Source organism: Limulus polyphemus, unplaced genomic scaffold (assembly GCF_000517525.1).
Source record: "Limulus polyphemus unplaced genomic scaffold, Limulus_polyphemus-2.1.2 Scaffold2708, whole genome shotgun sequence".
In the NCBI taxonomy this organism is placed as follows: domain Eukaryota; kingdom Metazoa; phylum Arthropoda; class Merostomata; order Xiphosura; family Limulidae; genus Limulus; species Limulus polyphemus.
The window spans coordinates 65,829-85,780 of NW_013668318.1; the positions used below are offsets into that span (position 1 = coordinate 65,829).

A 19,952-nucleotide genomic window follows, 5' to 3' on the forward strand; every position below is an offset into this window, starting at 1 on the left:
AACAAATTTGTTAAGTCAATAATTAAAGTATTTACGGTTTTCATGTGATGACCGGATATCTATCGTTGGCATGGTAGTAGCATATACGATCACCTTAGCTGCTGTACCGTACATCAGTTTCAAATTCGAAAAATCCTGCAACACACATACATATCCCTTTTTGGTAAAATATATTCTTTCTAGTTTGTAAGATATGTGCGAGATTAAAGTCATGTCACTTTATAATGATTCAAACGTAGAATAATATGCAATATTTGTTGGCAAATCAAATTTTGTTAGACTATACCATTTCCTAATAATTCACCAAAGCATCAAATACATTTTTCACAAGTCAACATAGTATATAACCTGAAAAATGTTGACAATGCTAATGCTAATTGGCCTTTAATTATAAATCAAGTGTTTATTCTTTCACATATCATATATTTATAAATTCCACACATATAATGTATATCATTATAGAATACACTTCGTAAAAACAATGTAAAATCACACACTTTACCACCATATTGAAGCAATAATTAACGAAACTTCAAGATACAACTAATATATTATAAACAGATAGAGCTTATATATTTCATTTGTGTAACATTGTGTGAAAACAAACACTGAATTTATCACGAGACATTTTAATACATTGTACTAATGACTTGTCACTACAACAAATACATAAATGAGGGATTCAGTCTTGTGCATTATAGTTAAACATAATTATTTCCTGACATCAGCATTTAAGACTTCAGTTTTTCTAAACTAGTTTATTGACCATTTTCCTCACATAGATTTTGAAACAATGTTTTGGTAACATGTATTATCTTTTCATTTAACAATTATACAAATCGTCAGTTACAAATCAGTGTTCAGACTAAATTTCGAGTTTTAGATAATTTCACGTCTATCTTAGTCTTTTATAATAAATTACACCCCATGAATATCAGTTTATAACAAGTATGTCTATACAACTAATACAAGTATCTATTTATATTTCTTCTACAAAACTCATGTTTCATCATAACTCAATATGCTATCATTGATGTATGTAAGTAAAATTACAGACTTAACAAGTATCACATATACTGGAACATTTATTAACAAAACTTAAAGAATTTTTGATATAGTAGTATAATATTTACAAAATTTCTTAGTTTATAGAATACTGTCCTACAGCTCAGTGTAATAATACCTGTGATATATACTTGTTCTAACATGTTATTAGTTAAATAGAACAACTCGTCATAAACGAATCTTACTGGGCATTCTCCAGATTGATTCGATCTAATATCATCATAGAAAGTTTCTTCATTTAGAAATTGCTCTTGAAATCTGCAACTAATTGTAATATCCCCATTTCGTAAGTCTTATAACAATTTCCTTGAAGTTTATTACTTAAAAACTAAAATTCTATTATTATGTTATTTGTGCCCGGCATGGCCAGGTGGTTAGGGCGCTCGACTCACAATCTATAGGTCGCGGGTTCGAATCCCCGTCACACCAAAATACCCACCCGGTGTCCAGACTAGAATTCCAGTTCTGATACCATACGCAATTATTATGTTATGAGGTAGGAATGATACTAACTTAATTAAAATACTCATGGTCTTTGACTAGTGATCTCTGGAGATAAATTTAATTATGTTAGTGAATTTCTGGTATGGCTTTTTTATGTGAATTCATTTGAATACTCTTTATAAACTGATTTCATGTAAAAGGAGACATTTCATGTTTTTTCTTATATACCATGAGATCGGAGTGCTTACAAGTATATCATCATATTGAAAACGTCCACTATTCACTCTAATCAGTCTACTCTCACCAACGATCTTATCAAATATTTGTCCATTTCTATACTCTTAACACATGTGTGCCACTGTCATCAGTCAGCAGCTAACATGAAAATTAAACATGCGAAAACGAAATTCAAAGAGGGGTACAATACAAATTTGGATCACTTTGGCAAAGAGGTCAACGAAACGAACAAAACTAACGCGAAAAAGACGGAAATTTTGACGATTGCATGTGAATTCGGGAGATAGGCCTTATTGTCGGGGGATGGGGCACATACACCCCCAATCCGCCCTTTCATTTATTCTAAATTACTGATCACCATATCTTACAATTGTATTTATCTTAATCCACTGCCTAAGACTTTCACTACACTTACGTCGATCTCAAACTATTAGTTTGAGTGTTCTCTATATTGTTGTAAAGTTTTTGTTGTGGGAGAGATTCTTTAGAATTATTCGTTAAAATGAAAAATGCAAACTCCTGTCCATTTAATGATAAATAAAGTGTTTTATTTCTTGAAATTCAGGTTCTACAAGTTAGCGTTTCTAATGTTCACCAACAGGTCTAACTTCAAAGCCGATGCTAACACAATAATTTCACTTACTTATTAATCTTTTCGTAAGTAAAATGTTAAATATTCACCAAATTGAAGTAACTAGTTTAAAGTGACAGACAAAATTGATAACAAATTTGTTAAGTCAATAATTAAAGTATTTACGGTTTTCATGTGATGACCGGATATCTATCGTTGGCATGGTAGTAGCATATACGATCACCTTAGTCTACTTGTTAAATAGTAGCTATTTTATTACTAGATACTAGTTAGTAATTATTTGTATCCTACATTTCGGCTGTTAATCTGCCGCTGTCTTCTGGTCATAGAAGGACTATTTCTGTGTTGGTTTTAGCCAGGATTCGATCCAGGGACTTCTTCATAGACCAAAACAGTTAGAATTCAGGTGCATAACAGACATATAAAACTCTGTAATACCAATCTATCTACAACATCCTATCGTGTCAGAGAATACCATATAATAAAATGGAGTAGTACTATTTAAAAAAAAAAGAAATCTTCTATATATCTCTCTCTCTAACTGATAATATAATCAGTCAACCTAGCATATAAGTTGGCAAACCTGAATATCCCTCTTGAAATCATTCATATGCTTAGTTGATTCAAGTTCTAGGGGAGGGGGAGAATTCACTCAAGTGGATAACGCATTAGACGTTAGGTCAAGAATATCTAGGACTGAATCTCATTCAACACAGAAATTTTCCTTTTCAAGACTTTTCTAAAAATGGCAACAAATTAGTAGCTGAAATGTAGATTAAAAACTATTTAGTAATTTGTGTCTACTTACAAAAAATAATTATAATTAGACTTACATGATGGTTTAAGCTACTAAAGGTCAATCATCCCGTGTATAGACTCACAACTCAGTAATAATCTATTCTAACCAACTCGCGTTTATACAGCCCAAATCGTTTCTTAAACTTTCAAGAAAGCAGTTTTTATTAAGACACGCCATTACGTGAAAGCTTCCTTTTGACCAGCAGCAATACAAACGACTAAATTTAAAAACATTGCCTACAACAATATTCACAATGATTTTAAACTAGGGGCCTTAATCAAATGAAATAGCCCTGAAAATAATGAAATCAATGGGCAATTTTTTGAGGTCTTGACTAATGATAAAGTAAAATTTTTCTAAAAAAAGTATCAAAATTAAACAACTCATAATACGTAATGCTTCAAAATGAATTCAATATAACACAAAAGCCTGTGACAATTATAATATAATCAATAATAGCAAGTAGGGAACAACTGGAGTTCTCTCTATTTGTATTGTTTCACGGCAATGACACCTTGTGAAAACTTACAGACTGCGTAAGCATTTTAAACATGTTTTTTATTGTGACTACTTAGGAATCACATAAGCCCACTGAAACGGAGATTTCGAATCTGTCCGATGTAGCAACGAATCATGTATCAGCTCTGTCAATGGACAAACTCTGCTACTGTCTTGAGTTTGGTTAGTATAACATTAGGCTTAATCTTTTATATGATAGCAATGGGAGCTATAACTATTATTACAGAATAAAAACATCCCACGCCCAAGCATAAGCAAATAAATCTTAAATAAATTCATTTTTCAATCGTCGAACCCTGTTCTACTGCTCTGATCGCATCTGTTTGAGGCCACACTTGTTTTGTTTAAATAACATTGAAAAGTGTTCAGTGTGTTCACATATCTATAACAAAATCTATGTCAACGTGAAAAAATGCCAACTCATTAAAAGAGCCCAGCCATATAAAGTAGAGATATCAGACACACAAGTCAAATTATAAGCAACAGTTATTAGTAGTATTAAATATTATGATAACAATTAGTAGTAGTATTAATGATATAATAAAAGTAATAATATATTACAAGGTTGCTTCAATTACCTCTTCTAAGTTGGGTGGTCTCTTTTTTTTATGTTTGTTTTTTAAAGTTAAGCGCATAGCTACACAATGGACTATCTGTGCTCTACACACCACGGTTATAGAAACCCGATTTCTAGCGTTGTAAATCCGCAGACATACCGCTGTGCCACTGTGGGGGAGGGGGGGCTCTCTTTTTTTTATAACTTGGCGTTTTTCTTTTTTTTTTAAAACTTGTCGTTCAGTGTCTCTAGTTTTGACTGTTATATATCAAACTCTAGATCAACCAACGATAGAACACATTTCGTGTATAGCTACTACTGGTCTCTATTTGGGAAGAGGCTGATTTCGTTTTCTCTCCAAACAAGCCACATCATTCAGCTAGTGGGGCCCAAGTTTTGAAACACGTGTCTTGCATGCAATATGAAATGTAACTCATGGTTAAGGTCACAGTATAATATTTTAGAGAGTGTCGCAGATGCAATCCTTTCCTAGGACACATTTGTTTCTTAATTTTTTGGTTTTGTTTTTAAAACATGAGTAAATAGTTAACACAAGTAATATAAACATCACAATAGGCGCAAATGAGCGAAATATTGTGGAATCTTGAATGTCGCGCAATTTAGATACGATATTTCAAAAGTCACCTACATTTTTATTGTAAAATACGGCAGAAGAAGAAAAAAGTGAAGTATACTTTCACCTTAAATTGATGATTTAATTTTCTTACTGTATGATAGATATTTATTTTATTATTATTATTACATTTAATCTCAGAATGTTTCAGATTACATAGGAAAAGTGGAGTGGTGTTTCTGGCCAGTACCCCAAAAACAGCAGAATTACCAGTGCTGTATAGAAAGTAACTGGTATTAATGTAATTTTTTATATAATCTGGACGTCGGAAGTACAGAATAAAACATTCAGTATTACAGGGTAGTTCACAACATGCAAGAAAGCCCATATTATTAACAGCTTAGAAAAAATGTTTATTGGCCAGTATCAGCATAGTTAGATTGATAACTTGAGACTTTTCCTGAAGAAAACAAGTATTTCAGAAAGTTTAATGGTAGAAATATTGAGCTAGTATGTTTTTATCGTCTACATGACTATAATATTTCTCATTCTTTAAAAAAACGAATTCATAAATGATGTGTTATAATTCTACCTGTTTTAGTGATATAGAAAGTATAAAATGTTTCTATTATTTCGTTTCTGTGCTGTGATTGTGGCAGCACGTGGTCCAAAAAGCCGTTAAGATTAACTTGTTCTAGTTGCCTTGTTTATTTGTTCTCTGTAGTAAGTAAAATCTATTCTGTCTGAGAGGATATTGCAGTAACTAATAGCATCTGAACTATAGTGTCAATACTTTGTTAGCCGAGTTTAACGTTAAATAAATGTAAAAGCCGACCAATGCTATGACAGAACAAAGATCATGAAGCGAGTTTACCTCCCGGAGCACTTTCTTTGAACAGTTCTATATGGAGGTCAACGAGTGAAGATATACATCAATAACAAAAATTAATCTTGATAGTGAGAAGGCTTTGAAGCTAAACAAAGCGTCATAGAAAGTAATGTTATCTTTTTTTCTGTCTGTTCTATAATAAATATTAGATTGCACTCATTTTTACTAACTTTGTCCAGTCTTATTATTTTATACACACTAAGAAGACACAGTTAATTTATCAAAGTTAATTATTCTTATTTCTTTAACGAATGTGCTTTTATTTACGGGTTTACCTAACTGACACTTGTAGGGAATCAGTTTTGTCTGAACTTCTACAATATCAGTAAAACTAACAGCAGTTCAGTAGGTTCACATATACCTTGAAAATGTGAAGTACATAAAAAGGATAAAATTAGACACCATTAAGTTATTCAAAACATTTGGGTTGGGAAAAGAAAATAAAGTTTGAAAAAGAACTTTTACTAAATGAATAAGTGGGCAACTTAAAATCAGAAGAAATTTCACTTGAACTAGACAGTACCAAACGAAACTTCAGAGTTTGAAAACGAGAACATTACAGTATTTTAGGTTTCACATTCAAATTAGATCGTTAGATATGGGGGAAATGCTGTCAAAATATGTTTGTAAATTATAAAATCAAATTCGAGTACTCATCTTTTACGATTTCAAAAAAAGGAAAAATTAAATCTTTGCAATAGAGAGATTTGTTTTAGTACACTAAAGTTTCGAGAAGTTCAGTTATTTTCTTTTCACAAAAACAAGGTATAATAAGTTTATTTCCAAAACCGTACAAGTGAAACATATGCTAAAAGAGTAGAGTTATAATCCATCAACCAACTTTTAGATCTTGAAAAAAGTTTTTTCCAATTTAAAATGTTTTGCTTTAGTTATTGATTATATAGAGTAGAGATTTTGATTTGTGGTAAATTTTATTTTTAATTAACTTAAATTCAGGAATTATTGTGCATTTTTCTCGTAATGCTTTTAAATAGATATACTGTAGATACATATTAAACTGATCTTCTGGAAAAAAATCAAGAATGAGGAATACATTTAACATATACAAATATGTTGAAAAATATAATAAAAGATTAACTTGAGTTCATTGCATAAGGTATTTCAAAGATAAAATACGATTTTTAAGTTTAAAGTTTTTTCCTCAGTACAATAAAAAACAAAGACATTCGACTTCAAGTATAAAACTTTTATCATTTCTGGAAATACACAAATGCGGCATTGTGCTCAAGTGTGTTATTGGTGTTGTACAAATTCAATGTGTGAGGCTTGTTTCTCTTTCTCTCTCTCTCTTCTTTTTTTTTTAAGCTAAAATGTACGTCTTTAGAATAAATAAATAAAATTTCATCCAAGAGGCAATATTTGGACCTCTTCTAGTAATTCGATATCATTTTTATACTTTGATGAAAAGCTGGATATTCACACGTTAAATCATTTGCAAAGAAACTCGATTATTCATTAATATTGAAATGTGGGTATTTCAGAATTGAAAAGTAGGTATTTTTTTAGGTTGAGTATTTAAAAATATGTACGTTCTTAAAAGGCTTAACTCAATTACAACGAGAAAGTGTTATAAAGACATTACAATTATGGGGGTTTTAGTCTTTTTTTTAACTCACTTTATAGTAAACTAAATTAAATTAGGGGTGTGAATAATATTACGGAATTACACCTAATTTATTATATATTTGATATTATACGTCACAGATCATATTTTCTATTCAACCTTAAATGAAAAGAAAAGAAATCTATATTTAACAAGCCATTAGTTTCATGAATTTCACACTCTAATACAAAAATACGGATGAATCCCATTTGCTTTAACATAACATTAATGGACAATAAGAGACCTTTTAGTCCATCTTGGATGTCCTATTCACTAATTAAACTAAATCCTTAAGAAAAAAAAACAATCTCGTGCCCCCCATAATTCAAACAGTTATCAAGCTTTCCCTTAAACTACCTTTAATTAACTACATCAACCACATCTGAAGACAACCCGTTCCAAAGACCAACCGCCCTGTTAGAAAAAAAAAACTGTCTTAGCTGAAGATGACTCCTACCCTGCCAAACTTTATATTTGTGTCCCCTAATTTTACCATTCTCACCATTATATATCAAAAAGATGATGCATTAACATTACGAATGCCTTTAACAACATTAAACCTTAGTTAGATCCCCTCTAACTCTTCTTTTCTCAAGAGAAAATAAATTCAGAGGCTTTAACCTATCCTCATATTATAACTTTTCTATCCCAGGTATCATCCTAGTAGCCATCCTCTGAACTTTTTCCATCAATTCAATACCCTTTCTGGGGTAAGAAGATCAAGACTGAACACAATGCTTCAAATATGGTCTGACCAGTGCCATATACAATGACATTTTAAACTCTTTAAAATTGTATTCAATATCTCTGTAAATATAACCTAAAATCCTATTTGCCCTGCTACTAGTAACAACACAATTCTTTGCAAGGTTAATAACGTATTAAAGCTTAATATAATCTGTATATTCTTTTTTGAAAGTCAGACGATACATAATTCAAAATAATTGCCTTTCTGAATAATCAAAGCCTAGCAAAATTTATCTTGTCACTATGCTGTTATTGTTTAGCACAAAATTACATAATGACTCCACCACTTAATTAATGTTAAGACCGGCAGGAAATTTCCGTATACGGTACACTAAAGAAAATTAAATGCACCAGACTTATGAAGTATATTTTATACAAAAATGATAATCATTAAAAAGGTTCAAATGTAAAATTGAAGTGTGAGTATTTATTCGGTTCGGTGTTTTAAAATATGCACAGTCTTAAAAGGATTTACTCAAATAGAACGAGAGAGTGCTTGCAAGCTATTTAGATATAAACTTGTATGTCAGCTTCTTTGTTTACTTTTGGAAGATTATTTTGCAACGTCAATATTATAAATTATCTATCTGGTCAGGATATTTTTTGTTTTCTTTAATAAAAATCCCTTTGTGGGTCAGCGGTAAGTTTACAGATTTTCAACGCTAAAATCCGGGTTCGATACACCGTGGTGGATAGTGCTCAGATAGCCAATTGTGTAGCTTGAACCTAAAACGAAACAGACCAATCAAATAAAAGCGCTAAAAAATAAAAACAACTTTAATAAAAAATGTTGAAAATAAAACGAACGAGGACGCCACCATCGATGCATGTGGCAGTTATTTTAAAATTAAAGTTGCGGACTGTGTGGTTTAAAATGTCGTTTCTTTATATTCGCAATATTATGTGTGTTTAATAAATAACCCATTAAAATTATGTCTTTACACGGCTCCTTGTGGTGGTTGTAATTACTCTGTTTTAAACGTGATGCGAAAACTATGTTTTGCGATTTTGTATCATTCAGGTTCCTCAGCCTTAAGCCATTAACGGTTAACTTAAGGTATAGTCAAAAATGAAAAAAAAAAAAATTGACTATATAGTGTGAACTGGAGTGGGAGAATCAGCGAAGACGAAATCAAGGTCAACTAAACGTGAGGTATCAGTACCGGTACGCCAGTGTCTGGAATTTAATAGAAAAGTACTTGGCTTTGTGTTATCAGGAACCTGAGACTGAGGGCAAGGAAGAAAAACACAAGTCACTTATAACTATATATTAAATGATAAGTTATAGTTATACATGTAAGTAGTACAAAAAACTTTAAAAGGTGCATGGAACTTAGCTCTACTAGTAAGAAGGGCTAGCACTAGCAGTTTATACTTATCTGTTAGTGTTATCACAATATCAACCTATTACTTAGTAAGTTAGTTTTACTTTTACTATTAATATTAGTAGTAGTACTAGTAGAGCTATGTAAAACTTAAAAGAAATATATTTTCAGTGTTATTTTTAGTGTACAATACATAAAACCAGAACTTGAAAGTTGCAGTAGAACATAGAAGTGAAAGGGATTTTCTTATTCTAACACAATTTACAGCAGTTAATTTGTAAGTACATTTAATTTTAATCTTATTACAATGTAACTATATATATATATGTGTGTGTGTTATTTATTATTATTATTATCATTCTTATAAAGTATGGGACATCAGTGGATGATCAACAAGAATGTCAGAATCTGATCACTGAATCCAGCCCATTTTTAAATTAAGTAGTGGTCATAAAAATGTTTTGTATGATTTTGTTATTTGTACCAACTTTTTATATCTGTATATAAATGTAAAATTCTAGATTAATTTCAATGTATGTTCTATAGATATATAAAATACTATTCTGTATTCATTTAACATAGTTTTTTTTTCACCTGCCTTATTTACATAGTAAAGAAACACATTTATTTTAAAATTTTAACAAAATTATGAACAGTGTTATTGTACCCATTGTTTATTAAAGCAAAAATGTATGTATTTATACCTTATTTTGGCATGAATGATTAAATGTAACTTCTAAGTTGTATTTATAAGGGTTAGTTAAAAATACATAACAGATTTAACAAAATCAGTAAATACAGTTGCAGATATTCAAGGTTATATAAGTTTAGCATAATTTCTAATTTGATACAAAGATCTGTATTCTGTTTGCATTTTTTTACCAGGATGCTCTCTGTTTCAAGTGTTTTGATGCTTATCCAAACAATATCAAACTTAAAGATAGAGAGCTTCGCAGTAGTAATGCCATATGATGTAGACCTTCCTCCTGAGCACATGGCCTTTTACTTTAATAATAATCCATTAGCTGCTGATGCTTGTAGAAAGAATGATGATTGTCCTTACAAGGTAAGAAAATATGTGATTATTTTATTAATGTAATCCTTAATTTAGATTAGGTGATGGTAGACAATCTTGAGGCCCTCAGTTCAATCATTTGTCACTTTTATATTGTTAGAAAAATGGACTTGAAATTTAAGGGTATTGTGTTTTCTTTGTTAAATGTTATACTAATAAAACTTTTTAAGAGATGCAATGTCACAAAATTTGAAAACATTGATATGTAAAAAGCCATACACTATAGATTTTTATTGTAAAATAAGAAGTATGGATACAGATACACAATGTAGTGCAGTGCTATAGTTCAAACAGACTGTAATGCTATCTATTTGTTAAGACAGAAAAAAAAGGAATGCATATAGTTATGTGTTGCCTTATTTAATGAAACAAAGAAAATTATGTGAACTTGTGCAATTGACTAGTATGGATTGACTTATTTGAGTAACAAGTATATGCAATTTTTTGAGCAGGAGTGGTTTTTAGAAAGGAAATTCTCATTTTTGTAAGTTGATTTAATGTTTTTGTTGGGATTAAAAGGGTTATTTTGGTCTTCTACAATGTAGAAAGTAAAAAATGGAACATTAAAACCTTGAGACCATAAAAATATTTTTCAAAACTTAAAATTGTAAAGTTTGTACATTTTAGACTTAAAGCTACAGAACATTTTTTACTTTGTACACCATGACTAGTGTACGTTTGCAGCTAAACTGTTGTAAATGCTATATTAAATAATAGATAGCAACATGTCATAGAGACCTTTGATAAGAGACATCACTGTTGGAGACCATAACACTTGCAATATGTGATGAGCTGGAGATGAAATGTAACTGCATATTTCTCATTGATAGTTATAATAACTTATGAATCATTAAAAAATGATCAATTTTTTATAGTTCACTACTTTATTATACACATATATATAATTTAAGGACAACAAGGGAGTGTTGGTCCAGCTAGGCTGTTCCATCCACAAACCTAAACTTTAAAAATAGAAATAAAACGCACTAAATCAACCCATATCATACAAATATTTATCAATCCTTCCCTTAAAAAATACCTTTAAATTAACTTATCCACCACATTTGAAGGCAATCCATTCCAAAGGTCAACCACCCTGTTAGAAAAATAAAACTGTTTTAACCGAAGATGACTCCTACCCTTCCAAAATTTGTGTGTTCCCTCATCTTACCATTCTCACAATTGAATATGAAAAAAAGATAATGCATCATTTCCTTTAACAATGTTAAACACAACAATCAAATCCCCTCTAACTCTTTATTTTTAAAAGAAAACTATTTTGGAGATTTATAACCTGCCCTTATATGACAACTTTTCCATCCCAGGTATCCTTCTAGTAGCCCTCATTTGAACCCTTTCCCACAATTCAGGGTCCTTCCTAAGGTAAGACATCCAAGACTAAACACAATACTCCAAATATGGCCTAACCAATGATTTATACAGTGAACTTATAATCTTTTAAGACTTGTATTTAATATTTCTGTAGATACAATGGAATGACCTACTGACCCCTGCCACTACTTGGATGGCTTAAGAGACTGATCAATTAGAACACCAAAATCATTTTCTTTCATAACACTGTTAAGATTATTCCCATCAGAATTATACCCATAATTATTATAATTAGTAGCCATCTTCCATTTATTCGCTCAACTTACCAAATGAACTAAGTTCTTTTTTAAAGTGGCAGGATTCTCCTTACAGTCAGAAACACACAAAACCTTAATATCATAAGCAAATTTAAGTAACTAATTGACCATTCCTTTATCTATGCAATTGATGTAAATCAATAAGAGCAAAGGTCCTAACACCTGAGGTACCCCACTTATGACATTTATCTGGTTTGACTGAACTCCATTTATAACAACCCTCTGCTCTCTTCCATGCAGCTACTTTTCTGTCAAATGAGCTAACCTGTGGCCCACACCTATAAATATAATTTTTGTAAGAAGCCTTTTATGTGGCACCTTGTCAAATGCTTTCTGAAAATCCAGATACTCCAGATTCTCATCTTTACCCTCATCTATATTAGAAGCAACCTCTTACAAGAATGTCAAAAAATTAGTAACGTTAGTTTTCCATAGTGAAACCATGTTGACTATCCTATAAAATTCTAAAGTTTGTTAAATTACTTTGTAAAGCATCATTTATCAGACTTTCAAAAACCTTACCCACCAAACTAACAGACCTATAATTACTGGAACAGTTTTTATAAACTCCCTTGAAAAGAGGAGTAATATTAGACAACTTCCAATCTTTTGACACTTGCCCACTATTCAAGGACTTCCAAAAAACAGTAGCAAGTGGTTCACATATCCAATCCTTAACCCCTTTCAAAACCCGTGGGGAAATATTATTTGGCCCAGGAGCTCTATCATTCTTTAAACTTTCCAATATTTTCTGAACCTGCTCTGAGTTAAGGTAATCATCTTGTTTCCATCTAGCAATAGTTCCAAGGAATAGTTAAACTTGTATTCTGAAATAAAACTAATAATGATAATAATAATATAAACATGTCCATAATAATTGTTGTTTTAATTTTATTAAAGATTGAATAATTTTGGTCAAGTTATTAGAGCTGGGTGAATTAATCAATTTATAATTATAATAAATTACCTATAAGCAATGATTACATATATCTGTGTCTCAAAAACTAACTGATTAATGGATTAATGTCACAAAAATAATCCACTAAACAAAATTCGTGTTTTTGATTATTCCTATAATTGATTAATCAAGATTATGATCAAATCAATTGTTATTAAAATAATCAACTAATCAAATAAAAACATAATAAAAAACAGCCAGACAAATGCCCTTACACTACTATTTGGTATGGAAAAGAAACATTAGATGTCAATGTATTTATTTGATTGGGCTATTAATTACCACAAAAGTTTGTTTGAGATTTTCTGAATTCAATACAGCTAGAGCATAACAATCCAATTAAGGCCTCAGCCAAAAGCAAATTATTTCTAAAACAATATAACAAAATGGGTGTCAGTTGAAAGTTGTCATAGTAAATTATTGTGTCTTGGATTTTTCCAGACATTAACAATGTGTCTGGACTGGAGGATTGTTTTAATCAAAGTTAGTGTCTTTAGGAGTCTTGCAGCTCTTACAATATAGACTTTAACAGAATTGATTCTTCATTGTTTAGAAGATAGCATTATCTTCTAAAAGATGTTTTCAATGTCATTGATGTCTAAAATAATTAAGAATGCAAGTGGTATGACTATAAGAAACAATTTTATAAAAACATTTTGAAAACAGGCATCTTGTTTATCAATACTATAATTCTGTTAAGTATCCTCCAAAATAATTATAACTACTTAATTTTCATTTAAATGTTTGAAATGTTTTTTTTCTAAATGTTCTTATTTTCACATTATTAGAAATAAAGATAAGTTTTGGAATCGCCAGATTATAACATGATTGACCTAATCATTTACAGAATATATTTGTGTTGTTTTATCTTTGTTTTACTTATTTAGGTTACTTTAGGACTATATGAAAAACAAAATACTATTTTTGTTATAGTGGAAGTCTCTTTTTTGTAAAAAACACTGAAAATTTGATTAGTGTTTCACAGCTGACTTTGAAAAAGTTAACTGGTATCATACCATCTTCATAAAAGTGAAATGTTACTGTACCTATTGTGGAGAAGTTAAAAATTTTTGTTAGAAGTTAACACAGTAATACAATATTATTGGAATAAACTTTCTAGTTTTATTCTTATTTATTCCGATACTGTACTTCCTTACATTCACAAGATTAGCTATTCTTGTCCAGTGCTGCCCTCTATATGCCAACCTTTTTTTTTTTTTACGCATGCCACAAGCCTTCTGCTTATAGACTAAGTGGTTGTGACTATATAACCATAAAGGGTATATAGTGGAAATTTCTAAAGTGAAATTATCACTGGCTATTGTAATAATAGAGCAGAGAAGAAATAATTCATCTTGTCAATTGTGTTCTAAAGTAGCTGACCAAGATTGTGTGGACTTTGATGAAAAGAGGTGATTATTTAAAGCTCTGGATACAACAGGGATAATTAACTGTATAACAAATATTTGTATATATATATATATGACTTGATTTAATACATTTTTTTACAACAAGTGGACTGTGTGTTGTTTATTTGTTGTTGAAATTTATTGCCAATAAAACAGAGACACCTACCATAAAGAATCTGACCCACACATACCAGTGTTGTAGGTCTGAAGACAAGTTTCGGTCTCTAGACCACCCTTCACAAGGTTTTGGTCTCAATTCTGCTGGTCTTAGTCTTGATGTTTTACAGGTTTTGAAAATGAGACTGGCTAAAAGTTTTAACAGTATTTTTTCCATCACCTACCTAAGGTTATTAAGCTCTAAATGTTGATTACACAGAAGTTCATACAAAGAGTGGTGCACCATCAAATATGTTTTACAAATAAAATCCCCTTGGTAGTACACCTTTAGAATGATGTTTATAGTGCTTCCCTTATTTTTGTTTAAGTCACTAACTGCCATATTGCCTGTATTGCCAATCTGCAGTTATAACACACACTGTTCAAAACCAACTGCTACTATACATTGTATTACATGTATTTACATCAAATGTTAGCAATTATCCTTGATATTCAACATGTCTAGTAGATCTGCTGTGTAGATCCTGTTTCATTTCAAAGATCATAACAAATTTACTGACACCAATACTACTTTTAGTTTTATTTGTTATTATTAGGCTTTTGTTTCATAGGAGGAGGCATTAAAACAAAGACTGTGGGGTTAACATGTAAAACATTTGTCGTTAAGATGTTAATAAGGTTTGTGATTCATATGATTTTTATTCTTCTTGCTTTATTTTTGATTGTGTAATTTATTACAAGGTCTTGGTCTCATATCTGTCTTGAAATTGAGGTCTTGACTACAACAGTGACGCATACATAAAAACCATACAATGTTATACCTATAGCTATGTGTTATGTGTTACTTGAGTGCTTTGTAACCAACCAAAGGAAATGAATAATCATAACTCATTTTATATATTTGGGAAAGGATACTTAGTTATAATAAAAACTATATTGTTTGATATTCTTTGAGGAGCCTAGATTTAATGTTAGTCAACATAAAAATTAGAATAATGTCAAGTTATTTTGTAAAATAAAACTTTTGATAGTTACAGTTTGAAGACCATTACAAAAGTTATAATTTTCCTATACCAAAAATGTATTTCTGATAGTTACTTCCCCGCCAGTCATAAAATTAGATATTCTTGTCTAGTGCTACCTTCTATATGCAAACGTTTTTCTTTATACATGCAACAAGCCTTCTGCCCCCTATTGGAATCATATGATTCCAACATGTCTCTCATGCAAATCGTTATGTGTTAATTCTCCACCAATAGGAACATGATGTATGTGACTCTCTCTTACATATGCCTCTACCGAACTATCACTTTGAAGTTTGGCAGTGCTTGTGCTTGGACATGTTCCTTTGTTTCAAGTTTCACATTCAACTTTAGTATACTCGCGAAGTGGTTTTCATTTAACTTTCTTCCAAGTTTATTACTGTCCCATTATTATTTATAATTTTGATTTCGGTTGACTCTTCTTGATTATGAATTCCGAATTGCATGTTACCACTTCAGGGTCACACCTGCGACTAGCGCTATGTCATGGGTCTCAGGGACGGGCGACCAAGCGGGAGATTTATCAGCATTTATTTGCAGGGAGATTGAACATTACACGGGTCACTCTCTATCTCTGGACCTTGCCCAGTGTCCTCCCAACCATGCTAAGCTTGTACAGGCTGACAAGGACTTGGATCATCTATTTACACCTTCTGATTTTGCCGTGCTTTCCCATGCCCCTCCTGAGGAGTCAGTTAGGCCTAATATGGTCGTTTTGTAATTTTTTTCTCGGGTATGTGATGTTTTATCCCTTGCCCTTCCTTACTACATGACCAATCTTCACATCTCTATTTGGTTCCCTCCCTCCCTTGATATTCGGGTACATGCTGACCAATTTGCTTCACAATTAAGTGACAGGATTAACCTGCCTCGTCCCCATGGGTTTTAGATTAGCATGCTTTCGCAAATCATCGTGTAGTCTGGCCTTTTCTAGACCAACAATTATGAAGTTCTATTTTATCTTAATCTCCTGTAAGTCTGACCAATGCCCAATTTTCCTGCCTTTGTCATACCCTCACAACTCTTTTAAAATATCTCTTTACCATCCATCTCCTCTCTGAGGCTCTCCACCAAAATCCTGAGGGGTTTTCTGGAGACATCCTCTCCCTTCTTTCCTCCACATTGGCTTGTTTGTCCGCTTTGGCTTTGCATATGTGGTTTCTCTGTTGTTGGGACCTTCTCAGTCATGATGCGACCCTAAATCACATCCATTTACCAGCATCTTATCATTGGGATTTACCTATGCCCCCATTTTTGTGACGTTATGTACTTAACACAGTCTCTGAGCCCTCGGAGTCACCATTTGCATCAGTACAATAACAGTCTACCCTTTCCAATCATGTTGCTTGTCTGTCTCAATATGTCCCTTGTTACAGTTTCCCGTCCTTCTCCTTTCCAACCCTTACTGTCCCTCCTTCTAGGGGTGCCTCATCTCGTCATTTTCTTTGATGACGCACATCACATTGCCAACAGTACCAGTGACTACCCAGTGGATTCTGGTCCAATGGGAGCTCAACTTGCTGATTTTATTCATCAATTGTCAAGAATCATTGGGTTTTTCAAGTTTTATCAGAAGGATTTGTGATCCCGTTTCTTTTCCCACCTCCCATTTCCTTCCCTCGGGATCCAATGACTGGCCAGCATCTATCAAAGGTGGTTTAGGACCTACTGTCTCAGCAGGCCTTCGAACCTGTTCTCCATACATCACCAAGTGTTTATTCCAGACTCTTTTTGTTCCCAAGAAAACTGGGGACTGGAGGCCTGTCATCATTTTCTCCCATCTCAATCAATTCGTTAAACTGCCCTATTTTACCATGGAGTCATTTCTCACCCTATGGTAGGTGTTTTCTCTGAGCTTATGGATGACCAAGATGATTGTCACCAATGCTTATGTACACATCCCTATCTCAACATGCTCTTGTCCATATCTTTGGTTTGTCCATCATGGGGTAGTGTATCAATTTTGTGCCCTACCCTTCAGGCTTGCTTTTGCCCCTTATGTTTTCTGTTTGGTGGTTAGAGCTTTTGCTCACCATATTCATGCTCTGGGGCTGTGATTCCACCCTTATATGGATGACTGGCATCTTCTGGCTCATTCCGAACTGGAGTCGGCCAGCCATACTTGTCAATTCCTTCACATGTCTGCTCAGGTGGGCTGGTTAATCAAATTGAAGAAGTCCTTCCTCCATCCTACCCCATATCTTGTCCATTTAGGTGCCCTTTTTGACACTCATCTCAGTCGGGCCCAACATTCTCCTCTACGACTTCATTCCATAGAATTGTTAGTTCACCACTCCCTTTTGGCTCCCTCACTTTCCGCTCATGAGGTTCTATCATTTTTGGGGACGTAGTCTTCAATGATGTCACTTCTCCCCCCCAGTCATTCATATATGTGATCCCTTCAGTGGGCTTTCCACAATCAATGGAACCTTGCTAAGAATCCCTTGACAGCTTCCATTACCCTTCATACCCTGTTGGATGATCTGCTTTGGTGGTTGGACAAGGCTCGTAGATCAGTGGGTGTCCCACTTCCTCCTCCTCATCCAGATTTACATCTGTTCACGGATGCATCCTTTCAGGACTGGGGTGCACGGGTCAATCACCAGAAGGCTTTGGGTCATTGGTCTGTGGACAAGCAGTCTTTGCATATCAACGTCCTTGAGCTTCTTGCAGTCCATTGGGCTTTGAATCACTTCCTTCCTCTCGCCAGACATTGACTGGTGATGATTCATTCCAACAACTCTACGGTGGTAGCACATATCATTCATCAAGGAAGCACCTGGTCATAATCTCTCTGTTTTTGTACATTGGAACTCCTTTATTTGGCCCACATGCAACACATTCATCTCATTGTGTACCACATTCTGGGTGCTTTCAGTCTCATAGCAGGATATGCTTTCCCACCCCCACAAAATTTATCTAACGGAGTGGTCTTTAGATCCCCTTGTATTAACCCTCTTTTGGTCTCCTGTACCTCAGCCTTGGCCTCTGGCAGTCAATGCCTGCAGCCAGGATTGATCCCACAAATTCCTTTATGTTTATCCTCCTATCCGATTACTTCTTTGGGTGGTCTCTCTCATCCGTACCACTCCGTGTTGATTCCTTCTGATCGCTATCTTTTGGCCCGCTCAACCATGGCCTCCACGATATTGGGTTATCAGGCTGCATTATACAATACCTTTCATTTTTCTTTATACTGTCAAGTTTTTGCTTCCTCTGTCCTTACCATGTTATTGCGTTCATTCCGGATTCATCATCCCCCCCCCCCCCAAAGATGGCTTAGACTTCCAGACTGTGATATTAATGTGGTCCTCCATTCCTTCACTTTACCTATGTTTGAACCTATTTCCTCATGCTCCATGTTTCACCTTTCCCTTAAAACATATTTTCAGTTTAGAGATGTCTTGAATGCATAACAAAGAAAACTTTATTTAACCCTATCGTAACAGGTCATGTGTCAAAGGCCTTGTCATTGCATTTGTTGACTTGCATTCAGAATTATAATTAACTACTGTTTTATGAATTTATGTTCACAAGTTTGGTATCAAATTTTAGGTTATAATTAAAATTTTAGTATTATATGTTAGTTAATTTCTTAATTTAAAAGTACATATTATAAAAACACAGCTAAACATTGATTTTTGTGTGTCACGTGGTATGCTGAATGCAGCACAGGTTCAAATTAGATGTTTGTAATGTCAAAATACAAAATATATAGTTTATACAAATTAGGAACTCTGATATTGACAAGGTAGAATATAATATAAGAACCTCTTATCTTTTCTATTTGCTAAGATATCGCCATGTACTGAATCACACTCCATTGCCCCCTGCCAATCTCTTTCCATTTTTTGGAAAATGTCCCTTATATACACTTACTTGTATGTATGACATAAATAACCAATCGAAAGCTCAAAATGTCCCCCTAGTGTTTTTACCAGCCATTTTGATGGGTTATTGTGTTAATTTCATTCTTTTCACACAATATTTCAAACGATAAGGTAAGTTTTTAGTGAGCTATAAATTTCATATTTATTTTAGACCCAAATACAGCTTAGTTACTACGCTTGATAAATTATAGTGGAATTGTATGGTATTGATATAGTAATTTATGATTTTTTGGTTATTTAAAATGTATATATAAAACCTACAAAAAATTTCTTGTCACATCCTCCAAGTTGGAAATATCATAAGGCTTAGCAACCTATGACAAGCAGCAAATGAGTACAAAAGTCATAACTAGAAGAGATAATTGTTTGCTTTACTTCTTTATTTACTGTTCTATGTTTTAAGAAAAAATAAGTTTAAAAACTATATATATATATATATA

The 19,952-nt window shown here is 32.7% G+C and overlaps 1 protein-coding gene across 2 annotated transcripts in view; it reads left to right on the forward strand.

Annotated features, from left to right (window-relative positions):
• Positions 1-8,887: 8,887 nt before the first annotated feature.
• LOC106467695 (EGF domain-specific O-linked N-acetylglucosamine transferase-like) overlaps positions 8,888-19,952 on the forward strand; it is a 56,421-nt gene continuing 45,356 nt past the window's right edge. Inside the window, exons 1-2 of one of the 2 annotated variants that reach the window (XM_013928073.2) lie at positions 8,888-9,342; positions 10,257-10,437. In XM_013928073.2, coding sequence (XP_013783527.1) covers positions 9,341-9,342; positions 10,257-10,437 — 183 coding nt within the window. In that variant the 5' untranslated portion in view covers positions 8,888-9,340. Of the gene's footprint in view, positions 9,343-9,367; positions 9,461-10,256; positions 10,438-19,952 lie in introns of those variants that run through there. The other variant, XM_022395895.1, reaches the window with a different exon arrangement.